General features: G+C 40.2%; 1 protein-coding gene across 1 annotated transcript; it reads right to left on the reverse strand.

Moving 5' to 3' along the window:
* Nucleotides 1-9622: 9622 nt before the first annotated feature.
* On the reverse strand, nt 9623-11831 carry LOC115731023 (F-box/LRR-repeat protein 3-like). The gene is made up of 2 exons (XM_030661636.2): nt 10612-11831; nt 9623-10268 (listed from the first exon to the last, which is right to left on the reverse strand). Exons 1-2 carry the CDS (start codon nt 11824-11826, stop codon nt 9696-9698), a joined length of 1788 nt encoding a protein of 595 aa, XP_030517496.2. The 5' UTR covers nt 11827-11831; the 3' UTR covers nt 9623-9695.
* Between the last annotated feature and the right edge of the window lie 2576 nt (nt 11832-14407).

The following is a 14407-nucleotide window of genomic DNA, read 5'->3' on the forward strand; positions in this document are numbered from 1 at the left end:
TGGTGATTTTGCATAAAAGGCGCTCAAAACAAAAGAACAGGTGGCCCAATCTCATTGGCTAGAGCTCGCACATTTGTTTTGTCAATTTGGGAAGGAGGTTACATCCTCGAATCATAACCTTATATTGTAAAAAAATGGATATAATAGCAATTTAATAGGGCTAGCATATAATTATATCAGTGGATAAATACATCACATGGACACTAATACATAGCTAACCTAAGCCCTGTGCCCAAAATGCCTTAGACTGATAGCTGATACTGCATGTATACAATTTTTTAGTTTTGGCGAACGAATTGATTCCATTAGCAGATGAGAGCTTCCATTTCGTGATTGCTTGTGTAGATTATACTTTACACGGAGTGTGTACCTAAATCCATGAATTAAGATCCCGATAGTCAGTGAAAACGCGACATATAGCAGAGGACTAATTAGAGACGTTCCCTTTGGTACAAGGCACTAGATATTTAGAGTTAGGAAAGGCGAATAGTATTTTAAACTGAATGAACTTAAAGACTTCATGGCAAAACTGAAAATTTTCTGTCCGAGGTAATTACGACTCTAAACAAATTCAATGCTCCCTATCTATAACAATTTCAATTCACTTCCTTAAGATAATATAAATCGACACTTCCTTTTTTCTTTTTCTTTTTTAAAATTTTCACACAACTATGTGGTGTGGCTTTTTCTGCTAATATCTAGGAAATCAAATACGAATTGATGTGCACGTGGACTATGATCTCACTGCCCTTGGACTTTTCCCATTATTTTTTGGACCACATCACCGCCCACGAGTTGACCATTTGCTCAGATTTGCTAATCATATATCATATTGATTTAACATTTTCCTCGTTAAGGGTTTGTATGGTAACGTTTTTATTCCCGAGAACATATTTGGAACAAAACTATTTTTTTGTGTTTCCGTTCCTGGCTACCATTTTCGGGAACAGAAACACGTTTGGAAGTAACAAAAAAAAAATACTTTTTTCACCAAAAAGAAATGCCGATTAACATACGCAATAAAATTAACGACCGGTGGTGGTGGCTTGCACGAGCTCGCTCTCGAGTTGTTTCTAAAAAGTATTCCAAAATCTAGAAACAAGTTTTTTTTGTTTCTTTTTTTGACTTCAAAAGTGTTTCTTTTTTCAAAAGTGTTTCCCGAAACACTTTTCGAACATTTTCCAACCATACGTGTTTCTTTTTCAAAAGTGTTCCAGGAACACTTTTGGAACATAAACACTTTCTAGGGAGTGTTACCATACATACGCTAAGGTTGCGTATGGTAACATTTCTGTTCTCGGAACAGCTTTTAGAATAGAAACATTTTTTTTTCTTTCTGTTCCAAAGAACGATTTTTGGGAACAAAAACGCGTTTGGTAACCACAAAAAAAATCTGTTCCCGGAATAAAAAAAGAACAGAAACACGTTTGGTAACCGCATAAAATTCCTGTTCTAAAAAAAAAAAGAATAAGAAAAGAAATGTGTTTGGTAACTACAAAAAATTTGTTCCTAATTTTTTTCATTTAATTAAGGGGACTATATATATTAAAATTAAAATGTCTTTATCTTTTTAACCTACTAAATCAAATTAAATCGCATTTGTTCAATTTACTAAATCAAATTGGACCAATATATGTATAAGTAATTTATGCACGATTTATCAAATGATAATATGGACGAGATCAACTATAAAAAAAAAAAAATTGAAAGAGAAGACGAATTGGAATTAGACAACGAGAACATCAAATATGTTTTCTATAGATAGGAAAAATTACAATTATGAGTTACACGTAAATGTTCCCAAGTAGTTAAAAATATGATTACCTTTAAATGGGGACCCTAGAAAAATATTAATTGCACTTTGAGTGAAATCAGGAACTAAAATGAAAAATATTTGTGCATTTAGGTCCTTTTAGTCCAATTGTGCAATTTTTCCAAACATGAAGACTGAAATGAGATGCAAGATATCAAAATCTCATGTCATGACTCTAAAAGTAAAAATTTTGGCTAAAATGATTTAAAATGAAAATTTTTAGTCAATTTAAGATTATGTTCAATGAAGAGGCATGTGGTCTCAAACTGAATTTTTTTAAATTTAAGAGACCAAAATGAAAAGGGAATTAAAATAAGAATATGGACTATTTTTGCACATTTTTCTGACCATAAATACTATTTTTCCTTATTTTTGGCTATTTTAATAATTAAAATAAATCTGCAAAATGTCAACTATTACAAAAAATATTTTTTGTTCAAAATTGGTTGCTAAGGCTAGGCCAAAGCTTCTAAGGTTGATTTTGCAATTTTATGAATTTTTTTCATATTTTTAATTAATTTTTTAAAATAAAATGATAAAAAATCAAGTGTCAACATCATGCAAGAACAAAAGAGAAAAAAGTATGTTAAAAAACAAAATTGTTCCCAATTGTTTCTAAAAAATGTTCCAAATGTGTTTCTAAAAAGTGTTCTAGGAACACAGAAACAAGTTTTTCTTGTTTCTTGTTTCTTCTCCAAAAGTGTTTCTGTTTTTCAAAAGTGTTCCCGGAACACTTTGGGAACAGAAACACTTTTTCCGAAACGTTACCATACAAACCCTAAGACTCTTATCTTTCCAAGAAACTCGTGTAATTGCCCACGCGTTGCTACGGGGAATTGTGTCGAAGGATCGATTAACATACGAGTAGAATTAAGTTATCCAATCAATATATTAGTTCGAGAAATATCCTTATGATAAAGTGGCATCCATCGACCTAATACCACACGACAAAAGTTTCCATTTTTATACTTCAAGGGCCGCATCATTGGCGGCAACCCACGCCTACTGAAAAATTACATGAAAAATGATCTATTAGAGCATCTACAATGTAGAAAATCGGAAGAATTCGAATTCCATTAAAGAGTTTTGATTTGATAGAACTCTTATTGTGACATTAAGAAATGGTCAATTGAAAAATATATCCTATAATTTCACGTCGAATAAGTCCAAAATGTGATTACTCTCCGGCATAACCTGATGAATTGTGTCGGCGATGATAAACATAGAAGAAGCGTTGGTCCTTCCTTTTGTAAGTACCATTTAAGTCATGCTTGGTTAAGCAAATGAAAAAAGCTAGCCTTTATGAAAGATGGAGAACGATGGTCTTTTCCAACATCACATTTTGAAATTGGAAGCTCTTGAACATTATTGTACAAATAGTCAGGGCCATCAAGGGCAATTTCCAAAACCAGACTTTTCAAGCATGAAAAGAATAGGTATGGCTATTATGGTGATTTCCACTTGGCCTATGTCGACCTCTTTGCCCAGTACGCAGCATTTCTTGATGTGGTCGATGAGCTGGAGGACCTTCTGGCGGCGCAGGTGTTGGAGGGCGTCCAGGCGCTGGGCGGTGAACGTCTGGGTGCTGCATCCACAGCGCCGGGCTGGCCATCGCTGGTCGCCTGGGACCCACGAGAGGGTGAACTCTGGGTTCAGCTGCGCGGTGATCACGTCTGGGACGGCCCGGTCGGAGAAGTTCTTGTGTTGCTTCTAGAGGGTCTCCCGGGCAGCCTCCGGGGATAAGATGACGACGTTGGTCACGAAGCTGAGGCGGAGGGTCATGACCAGGCCGTGGCGCCTGGCCATCTTGAAGAGGGACTCATGGGGCTGGGTGCCGAGTTGGATGAGCGAGCCGAGGAAGGGAAGGCCGGCCGGGCCGGGAGGGAGGTTCTCGGCTTTTGATGGGAGGAGGAAGGGTTTGAGGAAGAGGAAGAGGTAGAGTTCCATTTTAGGAGTTGGGAGATGTCTCGTTAATGAAAAGAAACGTTCGTTTTTATACGAGGGGAGGGGTCTCGTTTAACTATTCATTGCAGTGTTTTTCTTTCCGTCTTGCCTCGGTCACGAATTTTTGTTTGTTAGCCATGACCGCGATCAACTCTTGTCTCAATTATACCTTTTATCTTATAAAAGGCCTCAAACTTTAGGTGCAATTTCAATTTTATCCTAAACCTTTTTTAATTTTTTTAAAAACTCTCAATTTTAGTGTTCAAATTTTATGTCTAGTAAAAAAACTCCAACTTTTGGTCGTGTCCCAATTTTAATCTAAAAATTATACAATATCATGAAAGAAAAAATAGACAATTTTACTTGAGTCATAAATCTGCCCTCATTAATCCTCCATCTAAAATTTCTCGTAGACACCCGAGAAATGAAGAAACTCCTAAGTACAAGCTATTCGAGCGTTTCGAGCACAAGCTGTCTAGCCACGAGAGATGTAACAATCCCAAACACTAGAGGTCAAAAACCTAGCACAAAAGCACTAAGGATATTTTGACGGAGGTTATTGGAGGTAGATTAAGGACTCAAGTAAGAGTTGGTGATCTTCTATGAGACAGAAAGAAATTAAAGTGACATTAAAACTAGGCCTACATTGAAAATTTTTTACAAGACAAAAAAGAAAGTTTAGAGTAGAAATTATACTTTACCTAAAATTGAGGATTTTTTATGAGACAAAAAAAGTTAAAGGTAGAATTGAGACTTACATAAAGTCTGAAGTTTTTTATGAGATAAAAAGATAGAATTGACACATAGAACTAAATTTGAAGGTATTTTAGGGTATTAAGCCTTTCTTTATCATTCAGCCTGCTCAGACTCACCTCTTGGCCGTACGACATCGCCATTGCTAGCCTTCGAATGCCTCCACCATCATACGATGCTTGCCGCCTGCCTCCGTTCTTGCTCGTGTCTTCTCCCTCAAACTTGGTTTGTATGTCTCTTGTCTCCACGTTGCTTGTTTGTGCCTCTGTCCTCGATAGCCACCTCTTGCTGCTTCATGCTCCAAGTGCATGCCGTCGTGGTTGCTTGGGTTGAGGACGTTTGAGGTGGTCAACCTCATATTAGCCTCAGACCGGCAACCGAGAATCGGCTGGAGGAAGAAGGAAAAGAAGGAGGAGAAGAAGAAAAGGAAAAAAAATTAAGAACAAATAAATAAAATTTTGAAAAATATTATACTATTATTACAAATTGTCACGTTAGTGGCGATCTATCAAAATTGGCCGGAAAGTCTGAATTAACCAAAAAAAAAAAAAAAAACAGTTTAGGATTTTTTTTATTAAAAAAAGGGTTTAAAATTAAATTGACATGATTGCAGTAGATTGGGAAAATTGTCGAAAAAGTCCTAAGCCTATTACATTTTTGTCAATTTAGTCATAAACGTTTTAACTTTGCCGATTCAGTCATAAATCTTTTGCATTTTTGTCAATTCAGTCTATTCGGTGAACTTTGATCGGCCGGAGCTGACGTGGACTTCGCCGGCGCTGAAGGGGCAATTTTTTTAGTAATTATTTGAATTATTTATCTATTTTTTCTTTTTTTCGTTTCTTTCTTCTTTTTTTGCCTTTTACTGTTCATCTCCTTCAACCTTCCGCCTTGGTCCTCCACCAGACTGAAAGCGATGGGCAGCGAGGACCTCACCCGGCCACCGGCGCCACCGTTGAAGTGGGTCCCGATGTTCCGCTTCGTGGCCATTCATTGCTTCGTGAAGAAGGTCGACGGCTCTTGGAAGATTACGGCGAACATCAGAAGCATCGTCCAGATGGGAAGCGTCGCCAGATCTGGACGAGGCCGAGATCATGATTCGGAGGTCAATGCTTCATGGCCTTTGATTGTGAGGCAATAGCAGTCTGCGGGTTTTCTTGATTCCGCTTCTGAGTCTTGTTCCACTGCTGGTTCTGGATTCTTGTGTGATTTGGGCTCGTGGGTTGTGGTGACTTTGTTGTCGTTTTTCCGCTCCTTGAGTGGCTTGCCACAGAGATCACTGTCGCCCAATCTACCCGAGCTCGCCCAGCGACGGCACCGCCGGCCTCGCCTAGCGACGGCGGCGCCGGTGGCCGGCGAGGTTCTGGTTGGCCATCACTTCCAGTCTGGTAAAGGAAGAAAGAGGAAGGCTGAAGAAGACGAACAATAAAAGGCCAAAAAAACAAAAAAGGAAAGAAAAGGAAAAAAGAAGAAAAAATAGATAAAGAATTCAGATAATTATTAAATTTTTTAAAAAGTTGCTTCGTCAGCGACGCGCGAAGTCCAGTTAGATCTGGCCAATTAAATTGGCTAGATAAACTAAATTGAAACAAATGCAAAAAGGTTTAGAATTGAATCGGCATAAATGCAAAAGATTTAGGACTGAATCGGCAAAATTAAAAGGTTTAGGATTGAATTGACAAAAGTGTAATAAATTTAGAACTTTTTTGACAATTTTTCTGCAATAGATTTATGATTTTTTTGGTAATTTTCTCTGCTAAAGACTTTAAACTTAATTTTTTTTTTTGGTCAAACTCTAAACTTAAATTAAATACTCCCTATCTATGACTATTTCAATTCATCTGTTAAAACAATATAAATAGCACTTCATTCTTCTTCTTCTTCTTCTTTTTCCAGTTTTGCACACAACTATGTGGTGTGGCTTTTTCTGCTAATATCTAGTAAATCTAATGCGGATTGATGTGCACATGGACTATGATCTCACTGCCCTTGGAATTTTCCCCTTATTTTTTGGACCAAATCACCGCCCATGTGCTGGCCATTCGCTCAGATCTGCTAAAAATATATGATAGTGATTTAACACCTTTCTCTCTAAGATCGTATCTTTCCAAGATGGATTAACATACGAATAGAATTAAGTAATCCAATCAATATATTAATCTGAAAAAAAATCCTCAAAAAGTGGCATCAATCAATCCTAATGCCATACGACAAAACCTTCCATTTTTTTTACTTCAAGGGCTGCATCATTGGCGACAAGTCGGCTTGGTGATGGAAGCCACTGCGTATTGAAAAATCACATGAAAATTGATCCATTATAATATCTATTATGTAGAAAATCGGAAAAAATTGAAGTCCATCAAAGAATTTTGATTTGATAGAACTCTTATTGCGATATAAAGAAATGGTCAATTAGAAAGTATATCCTATAATCAAATCGAATAAGTCCAAAACATGATTATTCTCCAGCATAACCTGATGAATTGTGTCGGCGATGATAACCCATAGAAGATGCATTGGTCCTTCCTTTTGCAAGTACCATTTAAGTCAAGCATGGTTAACCAAATACAAAAAACCAGCCTTCATGAACGATGGTCTTTTCGAGCATTATATTTTGAAATCGGAAGCTCTTGAAGTTTACTGCACATATAAACCGGGCCGTCAAGGGTGATTTCCAAAACAACAAGACTGTTCAAGCATGAAAAGGTCATAGCCGAAATAGATTAAAAAGCTCTCAAAAATTCTTTTTCTTTTTTTTAACTAGAGGCTATGCGCATGCTACGGGCAACGTCATGTGACATGTTAGAAAAAAGGGGTAAGTATTAAATGAAGTTGGTGAAGTGGGTGGTTGCTTTTAAAACATCCGAAAAGCTTTCTCGTTGTTGCCTTTGTTCGCTCTTTGTTCGCTCTTTCGACATGCTTCCTCGTTGGTTCGTCGGTTAGAAGAGTGGACATGGAGGTTACCGCAAACTATCCTAGGTCGAGCTTCTTTGTGGTACGCAAAATGTGTATTCAATACATGATTACGTGCGTCGACAGCACCTTTAAACCTCAAAATCGGTCGGATCCTCAGCTACAATATTGAATCTCTCCACGTTAATGGTTTTGAGGTCCCCCCCCATCTAAGTATTTAGAAATAATTTTGAGTTAGCCTTTGATAGAATATGTTTTAGTGAAGAGCACTTCATTTATAAGGATGAAGATATATATATCTCGGTTGTGCTAGTAACAAGTTTTGATAATCAAACAACAACAGTAGCAAAAGATAAATAAATAATCGCGAGGACTAAAAATTCAAGATTATTCTTGAAAGGGGCAACAAGCCAAAAAAAAAAAAAAAAAAAGAAGGAAGAAGAAGAAGAAAGAAGGAAGGAAGGAACACCATAAATTGCCTGTTGGAGAGAAGCCACTTCCAAAAAAGAGACACCGCCCATTCACCCAAAAATTAGGACAGAGGAAGCTTTCCGATGGGCCGGAGACATCCCGTCACTCATATGCGACTGTCTTTCTTATTATCTTTCGCGCCTTCCAATGCGAACCCTGTTGACACCCAAACTTTGACGACTTATTTAGTTTTTCATTGCATAAAAATATAAGGAAACGGCCGTGGCCCCTGAACAAAAATATCATACAGAATTACAGATGTCAGGAGCATTTGCATCAGTAGTTAATTAAGCCCATGCATTTGCATCAGTAGTTAAAAAGCTCTAAACTTAATTGGATTGATTGGATTAAGCCCGCAGTGAAAGGAGATTCGGCCAAGCCCGTGAACATTCTTGGCAAGTTGGAACACCGGTTTATTCCATGGCTAAGTAAGGAAAAGATCAGTATTATTCCTCCAATATTTCGTTGATACATAACATATTTTGAACAAAGCATAAGAGGAAAGAAGATCTATTCTCTTGCTCTAGAAAGGCTTGGTCATCCCCAGTAACAAGTGGATCATTAGACCTTCAGGTGATAAGTGGCAGAATTGGGTTATTCAGATCTCCATTGCCGGCGATAGCCTCCCATCGAGCATGGAGTTCTTCTGCAACGCCCGGGCGGTGTGCCTTCGGAGCCTCCATGACCAGTTCCTAGTCGCGGACTTCGACCAAGAGACCTTCGCGCTGAAGGACAAATGGCTTCTCCAACGCCAACAGAGCCGAGTGCCGCCAAAAGGTATTACGAAACAGGGGAAGGAAGTTCTGTCACCAAAAGTCCTCCAGGGGATTCAGCTCTGATCCGAGACTATTGCAGTCATTTTTGGAAGTTGAAGATTTTGCTTCTGGACGACTCCGGAAGGAACGATGTGTCGGTAAGGGGAGGGTCGGGGACGACTGCCTTGGTCAGGGAGGGGTGAGCAGATGTCTGGGAGCATTTTGGTACCGTCGCCTGGATTAGCATTCCACGAAAAGATGATTCGGAGTTTGATCCGTAAGAAATACTTTAGCAACTTCTTTTTGAGAGGGCGGCATTTCCCGAAAACTTTGAAAAGAAAGAATACTTGGATGTCGACGGACCGCCATGAATTCTCCTTACAGCAGAAGGCAAGATGCCTCATTGTGGTTGATAATTTAGACGACGGGTGAACTTGGAAAAAATTGGAAGAAGTCTTGCGTATAGCTCAACACATGCCGAGTGATCTTCATAGCCAGGCGCGAGATGGGTTCATCGGACAACCAAATCTACCAGTGCAACGGTTTTGAATCCGTCGCCAAATGAACCAAAGAATGAACATGAAGTTTCCACGCCGAGCTTAAGGCAGGATGGCAAGAAATTTCTATGGTCAGGTTTGCATTTGGTCAGGCTTTGATAGGGCCGAAAGTTGTGCCCAACCATAAAAAACAAGAGATGAGCAAATGGCAATGTTTCAGTAGTTTTTGACAGGGCGTGTAGAAATATTTTCATCGCTCAGCAAGTTATAACATGAACCACAGCCACCAGAAGTGGGGTTGCAAGATCTGGACAACTTCATCGGCCAAATTTCAACGATTCACACGAAGCACGATGATGACAAGGGATTACTCGCCCTCTCACCTAAAGTCCAATGCTTCACGTCCGAATCACGGAGCACGCCGTTGCTTTTTAAATGAAAGACGAAAAATATCAAAAGTGGATGGAATTCTTGAAGAATGCAAACAGATTTTACGACCAAATTTGATTAAGCCAAGCGTAAACATTCTAGGATCTTCAAGAGAGAAAATCAGTAAAGACTACATTGTTGCTCAATTGGCTTCGCTTCTAACTTTTTAAAATCATAATAATGACAGACAAGACAACCACGCTGCAAGAAGAAGTCTTGGATTTTGGATGAAACGAATCTGTGGGGTGGGACTATTCTCCTCAACGATGGCCTCACAGACACCATCCAATCTAGAAATGGGACATCGTCGCGTACCCTATGGCAGCCCCTCAGATTTATCTCCCTCAATGCCTTGCAATTCTTCACCACCTTTTCTACCCCTTTGGTCGACAGATGCACACACTCCTGTAAGTTGAGACGCTTGAGATGGCAACATCTGCTTATAAATGCCGCTAGTTGCTTGTCGCTGAGTTTCAAGCCTTCTGCTTGTAAGCACTCTAACTGTGGGAGTTCAAAGTCGATGCATAGATTCCCTAAGTTTTCTAAATAATGCGTCTCCAAATGCTTGATTTCAGGGCAGCTCTTCAGCACACCCGAAATGCCGTCTCCCGTTATCTTCAAACAAACGCCAACATCAAGATACCACAAGTTGGGGCACATACCCCCGATCTTCATGAGGCAGTCGTCGGTCAAATTTGTTGGAATATATAAATATTAAACCACGCCTTCTTCTACAAGCTTAAGCTTTTAGAGCAGTTGGTTGTGGTTCTTAACATGGTATTTTAGAGCGGTTGGTTGTGGTTCTTAACATGGTATCGGAGCAGGTGGTCCTGAGTTCAAATCTTTCCAGGCCCCTATTTCCTCCCCATTTGAATATTTCCACGCTTAGTCTGGTCTTTGCCTTAGGGCTAAGCGTTAGTCTGGTCTTTGCCTTAGGGCTAAGCGTGAGGGGGAGTGTTGGAATATATAAATATTAAACCACGCCTTCTTCTACAAGCTTAAGCTTTTAGAGCAGTTGGTTGTGGTTCTTAACAAAATTCACATTACCTGCTATGCTAAGAGACCTCACTTGAGAATTCACCACCATATCTGTTTCATTACCGTCATCCATCCTTAGGTTCGTCCATTCCATAATGATTTGCTTTAGGAAGGGACAATGTCTCATGAGGTTATACAATGTGGTTGTCGTGAGATTGAAGCAGTGGGTGAAGTTAACTGAGTTCAGACTGCGAAGATCTCTACATATCACGCTCATGTTTCCATCCGCGAGGAAATCTACTTTCTTCAAATCTAAGATCTTGATGCCCCGGTGCTTTAGCATGATCTTCCGAATCCCATTGAACGAAAACCACCCCGAAGCATCTGAAAGATTGAGCCTCTCTAGCGGAATATTCGCCTCCGCCACAGACATCAGCAACCCATCCCAGATAAATGGCCCCGAGAAATCCAGACTGCTCAGACTCTCCGCGTAACCAAACGAATCCACCAACTCCTCATAGAAAATTCGGTCCATCTTCATGCCAGTTAGGGCCAAAGAGACCAAGTGAGGTCTCCTTTTTATCAACGAAGCAATACCTCTCCCAGTAATTAAGCTACATAGCCTAAACACAATTTCCCTCAGACACAGGCAATTCACTGACAGAACCACAAGAGACTGATCAGAGAGAGACAGATTACCTGAAACATCGATTCGCGACAGTCTCTGCAGCTTCTGCGACAGGACTGAGATACAGTCATCCGTGACCCAGCTCAGCCTCGGATAGCTAATGTCGAGCTCTTCGAGCAAGGGAAAGTAGTCCGCGATTGAAACCAACTCGTCGTCCGCCAAAAGCCCAATCTTGGACAGCACCAAGACCCTCAAAGCCCCGAACTTGGACCCAATCTCGCGCAACCCATCGAAGCGGAGGGACTCCTGGTTTGAGAGGTCGAGGTGCTCGAGGGGCAATGGGAACTGCGCGATCTGGAGAAGGACGGAGGATGGATTGCCACGGAAGGAGCTGAGGTCGATGGACTTGATGTATGTGAAGCGCCGCGAGAGGAGGGAGCCGAGGCACGGGGTCAATCGGTTGGGGATGGAGAGGGAGGTGCGGAAGGCGTTGGAGATGTCAAGGAATCGCTTGCAGACGGAGGAGAAAGACTGGAGGTCTGCATTGGAGCGCAAAGAACGGAGGACTGCCTCCCAGCACAGCGAGGGCAGGTCTTCCCACGGCGGTTGTTCCGCCATCGTCAAAAGTTCCGAGTTGCGTCCCATGGAATCGAGATGGGATGGAGAATCACGTATGCATGTATTAGACGCTGCTTTCGCTTTATGTCCCCCCTTGCCTGGCTAGGGTTTATAAAAAAAATTCCAAAATCTATTGTATTAGCCCACGGTTGGAACGGGCCGAACAAAGACGGACATTCATCTTCCGAGCGCAATTTTCAAGCTCAAGAAATAACCCAGTTAATCTAACTGAATGCTTCAAAGAACATCCCCATCGAAATTTGGGTTTTATGTTGGGTCCCTTTTTTTTTCCAAGTCAGAATCGAATTTATTTCGCAAACTATCTCGGATGTTTCAAACTGAAGAGGACAACAAGAAGCGAAGAGAAGGACTTCGTGTAATGCTAGGGTTTCCACCTGAGCTGGAGAAGAAGCCTTCGTAGATTTCACGAAATCGACAATAAGCGTCCCTTGGTGATCTCTGCATAGTCCGGCGACAGCGCCATCTAGAGAGCCCTCTATCACAGAGCCATCCACGTTCAACTTGAGTTCGCCGTCAGCAGGAGCAGACTAGACTTGAGAACGAGTAAGTGAGGGCTTCGTGTTAGGTCCGTTAAATAGTCGATAATGTCACAAAATCCAAATTGTACCGAGTTTGTCCAATGTGTTTAATCACGCCACCTGATTTAGTCTTGATCCAACAAGTGATATCAAAGTTGATGGTATGGGCGAGCCTAGCCTACACATGTGTCGATCAACATTTGGTAATTAATCTTCAAGGAAAATTATCATATGTGCCTTCCCGATCAAGGTTCTGGCTTTTCGTCAAGCTTGGCTAGGCTAGGCGATTAAGGTAGAGTCTGAAGTGCACATATTGTTTCTCTCCAACATCCTGCTAAAACTTGGCAAGGCCAAGACGGAGATTCGAATTGAGATATAATGTTGGTGCGAAAGGATACCTAGATTAAGGGGGAAGTAAGCCCAACACAACAGGCGCACAAGAGATATGCATGTTAGGATGTCGGGCGAAAGGAGTCTCACAATCATCATTAGTGAGATGATTTGTGTTGTCATTAGTGAAATCATTTCATCGATTTCTCGAATTCAATCCAATCATCAAGTTCTCGTTCCCCTCTTAGGACAATCGTCCATCAGGTTGAAGTTCGAGCACCACGACGTTTGGTCAGGATCATTGATTGATTAAAGCCCCATGTTTTCCATTTTCTCAAGTCAACAATTCAAGAAGAGCGATTTTTGAGCGGAAAAATAAAATTCTAACAAAAATATAAGCTTGAGTTATATGTCACTAAAACTAACATAATTATATACATTAGATTTGCTAAAAGCATATATAATAGTGATTTAACATCTTCCTCATTAAGACTTATCTTTCAAAGAAACCCGCTTACTCGTCCACGGCTTCTGATGGGGAATTGTGTGCTCAATCCAAAGATGGATTGACATACGAATAGAATTAAGTAATCCAATCTATATATTAATTCCATTTTTATACTTCAAGGGCCGCATCATTGGCAACAAGTCAGCTAGGTGATAGAAACCACGCCTACTGAAAAATTACATGAAAATTGATCTATTATAGCATCTATAATGTAGAAAATTGGAAAAATTTGAAGTCTATCAAAGAGTTTTGATTTGATAGAACTCTTATTGAGACATTAAGAATTGGTCAATTAGAAAGTATATCCTATATCACATTGAAGAAGTCCAAAATGTGATTATTCTCTAGCCTAACCTGATGAATTGTGTTGGCGATGATAAACCATAAAAGAAGCGCGTATTTTATAGGTATCATTTAAGTCGTGCTTGATTAACCAAATAAAAAAGCTAGCCTTCATGAATGACGGTCTTTTTCAACATTATCTTTTGAAATTGGAAGCTCTTGGGCTTTACATTTAATCCTGGCTATCAAGGGTGATTTCCAGGACAATTCTTGAATGAGGTATTGAACTCAAGGGGTAATCGAAAAAGAAATCTTTATCGATTCTACCTCTTCTTTTTTATGAAAAGAATGAATCTTTTTATCGAAGGATCGGGAAAAAAAAAAAAAAAAAGCTCCTGAATATGAAATTTGGCATGAAAGAAAACGCGGGTAAGCATTAAATGAAGTCGGTGGGGTGGGTGGTTGCTCGATGCACTTGGAAAAACGTTTTTTTTTTTTTTGGGTCGATGTGAGAACACTTAATAAGTTTGTTAATAATAATAAAATTGACTGGAGCATAGTTTTTCTCCTATTTTCTCTCAACATAAATATTCATGTTGTACAATGGTAAAAGTCAATGCACCAAGTTAGAGTTAATTATATAGATTTGTGTCGGGGTGGATATCAAAATATGAAAGTTTGCTCTGCACATGGTATAGATTTACTTTGACTTTTTTTGAGCGTGGTGTAGTGTTGAAAGTTGTAATTTCCTACTTTTTTTTTTGGTAACCCGGGGAACCCCCGCACGGCCGACAGCCGGGGAGTAAACCCTGGGGTGACGCTAGCGGAGGACCCATCACCCCGACGCCACGCTTAAGATCCCTAATGACCGCGCCGGGTTTCCCCCCCCTTCCTTTTGGGGGGGGGGGTTAACGCAGCCACCCGGGTGGTTGTAATTTCCTACTTTTTT

The sequence above is a fragment of the Rhodamnia argentea genome, chromosome 3, assembly GCF_020921035.1.
Source record: "Rhodamnia argentea isolate NSW1041297 chromosome 3, ASM2092103v1, whole genome shotgun sequence".
NCBI classification, from domain to species: domain Eukaryota; kingdom Viridiplantae; phylum Streptophyta; class Magnoliopsida; order Myrtales; family Myrtaceae; genus Rhodamnia; species Rhodamnia argentea.

Bases quoted from the DNA above. Each gene is read 5' to 3' on its own strand.
- LOC115731023 (XM_030661636.2), bottom strand. From the start codon at position 11,826: ATGGGACGCAACTCGGAACTTTTGACGATGGCGGAACAACCGCCGTGG. The intron at 10,269-10,611 runs TTTGTTAAGAAC...ATTCCAACAAAT, and splicing joins GCATAGCAGGTAATGTGAAT to TTGACCGACGACTGCCTCAT.